Source organism: Oncorhynchus masou, chromosome 32, assembly GCF_036934945.1.
Source record: "Oncorhynchus masou masou isolate Uvic2021 chromosome 32, UVic_Omas_1.1, whole genome shotgun sequence".
NCBI classification, from domain to species: domain Eukaryota; kingdom Metazoa; phylum Chordata; class Actinopteri; order Salmoniformes; family Salmonidae; genus Oncorhynchus; species Oncorhynchus masou.
The window spans coordinates 3,823,537-3,833,826 of NC_088243.1; the positions used below are offsets into that span (position 1 = coordinate 3,823,537).

The 10,290-nt window shown below is 41.5% G+C and overlaps 1 protein-coding gene across 1 annotated transcript; it reads right to left on the reverse strand.

Moving 5' to 3' along the window:
- Positions 1–317: 317 nt before the first annotated feature.
- LOC135526879 (uncharacterized) lies at positions 318–6,912 on the reverse strand. Its single transcript, XM_064955547.1, has 4 exons — positions 6,826–6,912; positions 4,752–6,460; positions 4,338–4,397; positions 318–3,723 (listed from the first exon to the last, which is right to left on the reverse strand). Exons 1-2 carry the CDS (start codon positions 6,910–6,912, stop codon positions 5,489–5,491), a joined length of 1,059 nt encoding a protein of 352 aa, XP_064811619.1. The 3' UTR covers positions 318–3,723; positions 4,338–4,397; positions 4,752–5,488.
- Positions 6,913–10,290: the final 3,378 nt, after the last annotated feature.

Here is a 10,290-nt window from a genome sequence, read left to right on the forward strand (position 1 = left end):
CAGCATTTTCACTTTTGGATAAATAGTGTGCCCAATTTCAACTTCCTGCTACTCATGCCAAGAATATAAGATATGCATATTATTAGTAGATTTGGATAGAAAACACTCTGAAGTTTCTTAAACTGTTTGAATCATGTCTGTGAGTATAACAGAACTTATGTAGCAGGCAAAACCATTCAGGAATTATTTCTTGAAGTCATTGTCTATTCAATGAGTTTTCTGACCTTAATCTGTCCATAGAGTTCAGACATTGGTAGAGGATTGGACTCCGGAATTCTGAGTCTATTAAAAGATATGAAGAAGAGTCAGCAACTAAGTTTATTGGCACCATGTTGCTATTTATTGTAGATTATTCAGTTGATACAAGACAGACTGGTTTCAGCATGGCCAGGGCCTCTGGACTGCATAGTTAAACCACAGTACACTCATTCTGTTGGTTACGAGTAGATCAATACAGTCTGTGCCATCATTCCACTCCACGGTGTGAAATGATAGTACAACCTGACTGTGTTTTCAGGATATGGGCAACATTGTACATCAAGTCATTTTGATCAGAACAAGTGGTTACAATGTGTTCCCTGTAAATGTCAACAACGATCCCTGTTATGCAAGATAGTCAATGTACTAATAGCAAACATTAGTTTCAGTATCATGGCTCTATTGAGCAACACAAATGAAAAGTTTATTATTGCATGCAATACAAATTATTTACTTTATCATGCATAATCTTTGTGCTGATCCGAACCATTTGCCACATTACAAATCGTTTTGAAACACAGTATTCAAGACAGGAGGATGGTAGCAAGAAATGCTTTATAGTGTTCTCCTTGAGGCATCTATTGCTTTCAGTTATTAGGAAAGATGCATAATAGACATGTATACATGATAGTTTGATCTGGACAATGGTGGAACAAAGTAACAGAGGGGGAAAAACGAGAGGCATTAAAATAGGCAACCTAAAAATCAATGGTTCTTACAGAAGGCATGAATCTGATGCTCTGTCCCAAATGGGACCCTATTCTGTATAAAAGTGCACTACTTTTGACCAGAACCCCACCAAAAATGTAGTTTAGGACACAAGCCTGAATAGAGTTTCCAATAATACACATGTGTTTTTGCCAATCCAAAATGCAGCCTTTCAGTTTTTATTTTACATTTACATTTAAGTCATTTAGCAGACGCTCTTATCCAGAGCGACTTACAAATTTTATTTAACTAGGCATGTCTGTTAAGATTATTTTCAATGACGGCCTACTAATGAGTGGGTTAACTGCCTTGTTCAGGGTCAGAACGACGGATTTTTACATTGTCAGCTCAGGGATTTGATCTTGCAACCTTTTGGTTTCGAGCCCAATGTTCTAATCCACTAGGCTACCCTGCCGCCCCATATAATATGTTTAATATGTTTGTGTGGTATTTCATGTCCAGCTGAGTGGTTCATCCTTAGAACATACTACATTCTAAAGTAGGAGTATATTCAATACTCTTCCCTCTAAACAAAAAGGTTGATTATAGCTAATAATATCCTAAAAATTCCTTTTAAAAAACAGATTATAATAGATAAAAATACACAAATCATGCATAATTGTTATTGCTTCTAAAAAATGTCTAACCAAATATGTTATGGCTTGCTTTTTTATTTTTTTTATTTTTTACTAAATATATTTTCTGAACAAAAGCAGTTTGCATTCCAGACTGAGGTATCATTCTACAGGTATATTACAGTATACTGATATTACCGATTTATTTTATTGGTCAATGACTAACACGCTTCATGTCTGATTCTTTAAGTGTTCATTCTATAGAAAACAGTTTAGAACAGATGTTATACATTTTCTCAGTCTGAATAGATATTTTCAATTCAAATCTCCCACTTAGTAGACAAACTTGTTCCGTCTGTTTTTAGAAAACGATTTCTCTACAATTCTCTTTTAGTAAGCAAGCATCACTAGCTACTTTTCATGCGTGGCTAGTTATAATATTGGGCACCACAATCCCTCTATATAAAGCTAATGCATATGAAGAGTACAATATTTCTTAAAAATGGAAGACGTTGGTGATTTTGTTGTTTTTCAAAACAACTTGTCACTTGTTCATACAATATTACATATCAGATAAAACAAGACAGGTTATGAGATAGCATATTGCACAGATCCCGGAAGGAAGGTGGATCAAATGTTACAACCTAAACAGGTCAGAAATCAAATTTAAAAAATAAAAGAATATCTGGGGCACAGCACACAGTGACTGGCCCTAACTAACTACATCTACCCTGATTTGGTTCGTACCATTCATACACCCTTGTTGACAAGGTTATCGAAATCATTCTGGGAAAGGGGAGGAGCTGGGCGAAGTATGAATTATGTTCTGTGAATTTTGGTACAGTAGGTTTTATGGTACGTACTTTATACGGCGTGAAGTCTAAAAGGAAGGCAATGTAATTCATTAACCTCCCTCTGTAGGACCGGGACTAGTGTTCTGTTGGCCTCTACAGCGTTTTCAATCATGTAGAAAAGCACTAACTGTCAATGAGGTAGAGAGATATTTCCAGCTTTCAACCAATCACGTGGCTGCTAATCTAATCTCACAGAGCCAGATGAGTGTCTCAGAATATTGCATAATACTTAAGACAGAACTTCACTGTGTGACTGTAATGTCTGACATGCGAGATTACAGGGGTCTACACCAGATCCTTGCTACAATTTCTACTGGAAGTTTAATTACATTTGTAAAAGGTTGGGGATGAGGGCACTCAGGAAAAACAACAAACCACTGATCCCAGTACATCTAAATCTATACCTAGATAAATTGATTATAAAAATGGTGAATTGCCTTGGTTCAGACAACAGAAGAGTAGAGGTCAAATTGGGCGGGAAGACTACACAATTCCTGTTTGACCCCCTAGTTATGAAAGAAATAGGCTCAAACTACAAGGAGTGGTGGAGAGTAAGAATGCTGATCTAGGACCTGTCTATACAATCTGATTCATTCTGATCTAGGATCTGTCTATAAATCTGATTCATTCTGATCTAGGATCTGTCTATACAATCTGATTCATTCTGATCTAGGATCTGTCTATACAATCTGATTCATTCTGATCTAGGATCTGTCTATACAATCTGATTCATTCTGATCTAGGACCTGTCTATACAATCTGATTCATTCTGATCTAGGATCTGTCTATAAATCTGATTCATTCTGATCTAGGATCTGTATACATTATGATTCATTATGATCAAACTGAAAAGTCAAACTGATGCTAGATCAGCCCTCCTACTTTGAGACGCTTTGTAGATACGGGCCCTGATCTACAGTTATCATCATCATTGGCTATAAGGAGAGGAGAGAGGAGACAGACAGCGAGGTGAGGAGAGAGACGGACAGCGAGGTGAGGAGAGAGACGGACAGCGAGGTGAGGAGAGAGACGGACAGCGAGGTGAGGAGAGAGACAGACCCGGCCTGGGGCTGTATCTGTGGTAGCCAGTCTCTCCTGTAACGCACACATCCCCGAAGCGGTCCTCTCTTTAGTGAAGAGTGGCAGAGGTTGATATCTTGATCCATTGATGATGACACAGACTTTGATCCATCTCTGGTTTCAACAGCTGTGGAGCTTGACAAATTGGGTGATGGTGGCCGAAATCCAGACTTGTCTCACATGGGAGACCTGTTGTCTGCAGGACAGTTCCCCCAAACCTGGCAGTCTGGCACTCATTTAGTTTGCATCTGTTTTGGGATTTGAGAAATATGAGAATAGAGCAATGAAAAAGCACAAAGCTAGCTACATATCATTATGATGGCTAGCTACATATCATTATGATGGCTAGCTACATATCATTATGATGGCTAGCTACATATCATTATGATGGCTAGCGACATATCATTATGATGGCTAGCGACATATCATTATGATGGCTAGCGACATATCATTATGATGGCTAGCTACATATCATTATGAAGGCTTATGATGACTAGCTACATATCATTATGATGGCTAGCTACATATCATTATGATGGCTAGCTACATATCATTATGAAGGCTAGCTACATATCATTATGAAGGCTAGCTACATATCATTATGATGGCTAGCTACATATCATTATGATGGCTAGCTACATATCATTATGATGGCTTATGATGACTAGCTACATATCATTATGATGACTAGCTACATATCATTATGATGGCTAGCTACATATCATTATGATGGCTAGCTACATATCAATATGATGGCTAGCTACATATCAATATGATGACTAGCTACATATCATTATGATGACTAGCTACATATCAATATGATGGCTAGCTACATATCATTATGATGGCTAAAAGGACTGACCTTTGTCAAACGATGTACATGTTCAGATGTTGCACTGTCAGAGAAGATCTAGTCTAGAAGCTGGAGAGAAAGACTGGATGAACAAACAATACCCAATTTAAAAAAATATAGCTAGGAAATTAGCTAGCTATATAATTGCATAAACAACCTTTCACAAATGTCATCCAAATGATCTATTATGAAAAACAAATATAGAAATCCGTGACATGCCCATAGTAAAGCAGGGATACAACGGAAATCAATAATTATTGCTACAGATGTTGAGTTGCTCGCTAGTAGCGAACTAAACTCCACAGTTAAGGTAGTTTGATGGACTTCAACGGAGTGGCACCGAGACGAGTCTTGTGAGGAATTTAGCTCTGACTAAATCGTTTCGCCCAAGGTCAATAATTATGAAAAACGCCCACCGTGTACCTTGGTTTGTCCTCTGTAGTTGCATGCCTTTGTTTGCAGATATCCACACCTTTTCAATACATGTTAATCAGATACAACCACTGACTGTTTGCTCAATGCAGTTGCTCTGTGAGAGGTCAAAGATGGCGGCCGTCAGGCACTTACCACAAATTCCTCATTCTGTACATGACTCTCCTTTACTATTTTTTTGTACGGTCATTAGCAGAGCATACGTGATCCCAATTCTAGCTTCAAGGACGCTGGCAATTTAAAAAACAAAAAGTATACTGAACAAAAATATAAAAACGCAACATGTAAAGTGTTTCATGAACTGAAATAAAAGATCACAGAAATTGTACATAGACATTTGTTTTACATCCCTGTTAGTGAGCATTTCTCCTTCGCCAAGATAATCCATCCACCTGACAGGTGTGGCATATCAAGAAGCTGATGAAAAAGCATGATCAATTACACAGGTGCACCTTGTGCTGGGGGACAATTAAAGGCCACTAAAATGTGCAGTTTTGTCACAAAACTGCACATTTTTGAGTGGCCTTTTATTGTCAGCATAATGTGCACCTGTTTAAACTTGAGACATGATCATTATGAGATATGAGATTATGAGAGCTGTTGCCAGAGAATTTAATGTTCATTTCTCGACCATAAGCCGCTCAACAAACGTTGTTTTAGACAATTTGTCAGTACGTCCAACCGGCCTTACAACCGCAGACCACGTGTAACCATGCCAACCCAGGACCTCAACATCCGGCTTCTTCACCTGCGGGATCATCTGAGACCAGCCTCCCAGACAGCTGATGAAACTGAGGGATGGTCTGAGACCAGCCTCCAAGACAGCTGATGAAACTGGGTCTGAGACCAGCCACCCAGACAGCTGATGAAACTGGGTCTGAGACCAGCCTCCCGGACAGCTGATGAAACTGAGGGATGGTCTGAGACCAGCCACCCAGACAGCTGATGAAACTGGGTCTGAGACCAGCCACCCAGACAGCTGATGAAACTGGGTCTGAGACCAGCCTCCCGGACAGCTGATGAAACTGAGGGATGGTCTGAGACCAGCCACCCAGACAGCTGATGAAACTGGGTCTGAGACCAGCCTCCCAGACAGCTGATGAAACTGGGTCTGAGACCAGCCTCCCGGACAGCTGATGAAACTGGGTCTGAGACCAGCCTCCCGGACAGCTGATGAAACTGGGTCTGAGACCAGCCACCCAGACAGCTGATGAAACTGAGGGATGGTCTGAGACCAGCCACCCAGACAGCTGATGAAACTGGGTCTGAGACCAGCCTCCCAGACAGCTGATGAAACTGGGTCTGAGACCAGCCTCCCAGACAGCTGATGAAACTGGGTCTGAGACCAGCCTCCCAGACAGCTGATGAAACTGGGTCTGAGACCAGCCACCCAGACAGCTGATGAAACTGGGTCTGAGACCAGCCACCCAGACAGCTGATGAAACTGGGTCTGAGACCAGCCACCCAGACAGCTGATGAAACTGGGTCTGAGACCAGCCACCCAGACAGCTGATGAAACTGAGGGTTTGCACAACCGAAGAATGTCTACAGAAACAGTCTGCGTGTTCGTCGTCCTCACCAGGGTCTTGACCTGACTGCAGTTCGGCGTCGTAACCGACTTCAGTGGGCAAATGCTCACCTTCGATGACCTCTGGTCTCGCTGGAGAAGTGTGGTCTTCACGGATGAATCCCGGTTTCAACTGTACCGGACAGATGGCATCTCATCCTGTCTACATGGCCGACAGCGTGTATGGAGTCATGTGGGCCAGCAGTTTGCTGATGTCAATGTTGTGAACAGAGTGCCCCATGGTGGTGGTGGTGGGGTTATGGTATGGGCAGGCCTAAGTCACGGACAACGAACAAAATTCCATTTTATCAATGTCAATTTGAATGCACAGAGATACCATGACGAGATCCTGAGGCCCATTGTCATTGTCGTGCCATTCATCCACCACCATCACCTCGTGTTTCAGCATGATAATACACAGCCCCATGTCACATGGATCTGTACACAATTCCTGGAAGCTGAAAATGTCCCAGTTCTTCCATGGCCTGCATTACTCACCAGCCACGTCACCCATTGAGCATGTTTGGGATGCTCTGGATCAACGTGTACGACAGAATGTTCCAGTTCCCGCCAATTATCCAGCATCTTCGCACAGCCATTGAAGAGGAGTGGGACAACATTCCACAGGCCACAATCAACAGCCTGATCAACTCTATGAGAAGGAGATGTGTCGCGCTGCATGAGGCAAATGGTGGTCACACCAGATACTGACTGGTTTTCTGATCCACGCCCCGACCTTAAAGGTATCTGTGACCAACAAGATGCATATCTGTATTCCCAGTCATATGAAATCCATAGATTAGGGCCTAATTAATCAATTTCAATTGACTGATTTCCAAATATATGAACTGAAACTTAATACAAAATATTTTAAATTGTTGTGTTTGGATTGTTTGGTAAGTGTAAATTGTGCTGATTTATTTGCACTTTGAAAAATGTAACGCACCATAGCTTCGAGTCAGTGGAGAGCCCTAAAACAATGACGTCATATGAATTGTGCCATCTTTATGCATGTAGGTCAGTCGGTGGTCGTGATATGTTATTTCATTACCGTTTATTGGGGGGGGGGGATGGATTTCAGCCAACAAAGTAAGGCACGCAACTACAGAGGACAAGCAGGTACAAGTTCATACAGTAATTTACATTTAAAAATAAATAAAGTATTGACCTTGGACGAATCGATGTAGTCGGAGCTGAATTGCACAAAGCCGTCTGGTGAAGTAAATCAGAAACTTCCTTCACTTCAATTGAATAGAGTTTAGTTCGCTGCTAGATATGCCGCGTCTATACAGTTCAGTTAAACAAAGGGCTGAGTGCCCATCTCGCAAACACCGATCATCCAACCACCTATAGCTACGTTTAAAATACTACATTATTCATTAAAAGTACTCACTGAAAGACATCCAAGCCGCCACAAATCATCAGCAAACGCTAATGTCCCGGGTGTTGTCCGTCGGTCGTTGTACGGGTCCCGTGGATTTTTTTGCAAGCACCACGGTCTCCACCGTCCGACGCCATTTTTAAAAAAACTCTCCCATCGCCAGAGATAATTTTGAGGAGATGGGAAACGCCACTGAGCTGCCCGGTGCATTCTGGGACAGAGGAGCTGTCTCCTTCAAGGACTCTTCTTCAAAGCTCAAAAACATAACATTAACAGAAATTTCGTCAACAAGAAGTAAAACATTACAAAATATGTTCCAAGATGTGAGATAATTAGTCTTGCTGTTTGTAATATTGTATAGCTCTGGAATGGTGACATTACGTACTTTGAGGAAAATATGCACGTTTTTCGACTAATACCTTGACTTTGAGAAGGGATTTGCGTGACGAGTAGTTTAACAACCGCGGGACAGCGGGATAACGTGAACGCGATTGGTCGACAGTCTGCCCGTTATATTTCAATCATTCATTGCCTGATAGACTTCCTATAAATTAAATTCAAAGGCTTTTATTGGCGTGGAAAACATGTCTACATTACACAACGTAAGTGAAATAGATCGTTAACAATCTCCTCCAATCTCATCCTTGCTCTAATATCTCTGGCATAGCTTTCTACGAAGATGGCTAGATAAACTGACACTCAAATCCTAAATCCCGCCCCTCAGTTTTCATCGCATTACAAATACTGTATAAAGGAGAAATACACGGAATAAAAAATCTAAATGCAACAATTTAAGATGTTACTAAGTTACAGTTCATATAAGGAAATTAGTCCATTTGAAATTAATTAATTAGGCCCCTAATCTGTGGATTTCACATGACTGGGAATACAGATATGCATCTATTGGTCACAGATACCTTAAAACAAAAAGGTAGGGGAGTGGATCAGAAGTGACCACCATTTTCCTCATACAGCGCAACATCTCCTTCTCAGAGTTGATCAGGCTGTTGATTGTGGCCTGTGCAATGTTGTCCCACTCCTCTTCAACGGCTGTGTGAAGTTGCTGGATTTTGGCAGGAACTGGAACACACTGTTATACATGTCAATCCAGAGCATCCCAAACATGCTCAATGGGTGACCTGTCTGGTGTGTTTGCAGGCCATGGAAGAACTGGGACATTTTCAGCTTCCAGGAATTGTGTACAGATCCTTGTGACATGGGGCCGTGCATTATCATGCTGAAACATGAAGTGATGACGGCAGATGAATGGCACGGCAATGATCTCGTCATGGTATCTCTGTGCATTCAAATTACATTACATTACATTTGAGTCATTTAGCAGACGCTCTTATCCAGAGCGACTTACAATTGACATCGATAAAATGCAATTGTTTTCCGTGACTTATTCCTGCTCCATACCGTAACCCCACCGCCACCATAGGGCACTCTGTTCACAACATCATCAGTAAACCACTCACCCACACAACCTGTCTGCCCGGTACAGTTGAAACTGGGATTCATCCGTGAAGTACACACTTCTTCAGCATGCCAGTGGCCATTGAAGGTGAGCATTTGCCCACTGTCGTCAGTTACGACACTGAACTGCAGTGAGGTGAGGACATCGATGAGCTTCTCTGAGTTTATACAGACCCACAGTTCCACCACCTGTCCGGTTGGCTGGTCTCAGACGAGCCCGCAAGTGAAGAAGCCCGGATGTGGAGGTCCTGGGCTGGCGTGGTTACACGTGGTCTGCGGTTGTGAGGCCAAATTCCCTAAAATGTTAGAGAAATAAAGATTAAATTATCTGGTGGACATTCCTGCAGTCAGCAAGCTAATTGCATGCACCTGTGCACTGATCATGCTATTGAATCAGCTTTTTGCTATGCAACACCTGTCAGGTGGATGGATTATCTTGGCAAAGGAGAAATACTAACAGGGATGTCAACAGATTCGTACACAGAATGAGAGAAAAAAGCTTTTTTTTGTGCGTAATTAACATTTCTGGGATCTTTTTTTTTTTTAGTTCATGAAACATGGAATATTTTTGTAACGTTAATGCCGTCTTTTTGTAGGCATTAACTCCGCCATGGTTTGCTGGACAAAGCCTATGAGGAAATTGAATGGCGTGTTGTTGTTTTTTGTACACACACCGACAATAAGATCTGTGGTCAACACAGATCAGAACGCATCAGATGTCTTAAGCCTATGATAATCTTTATCAGCTATCGTCACGTTGTGAACTTCGAAGAACGTAATAAAACAAAGCACATAAAGGCTTCATAATTCATAAATGTCATGTTAACTGACTGCTGCCATCTCAGAACAAAACGCACAAGATCGCCTAAGCCCATGTTAACCTCTGACCTTATTTCCGGGCATTAATTCCAAAAACCTATTCTTTTCCCCCATTCATTTTCCCTATAGGGATGGCTGAACAAACCTGAGGTAACGTAATTCTGGGTTTTAGGACTACAAGCTGGCAATCTATATAGCTAGTGTTGGACATCCCAGACCTTGCTCGGAGCAACGTAAACTAAAAAGACGAACAGTGTACATGGATAAATATTATGAGGCCGTCTAAG

Coding starts and splice junctions, on each gene's coding strand:
- LOC135526879 (XM_064955547.1), bottom strand. CDS start 6,912: ATGCTGGATAATTGGCGGGAACTGGAACATTCTGTCGTACACGTTGAT. Junction 6,461..6,825: donor CTCAATGGGTGACGTGGCTG/GTGAGTAATGCA, acceptor TGTCCGGTACAG/TTGAAACCGGGATTCATCCG.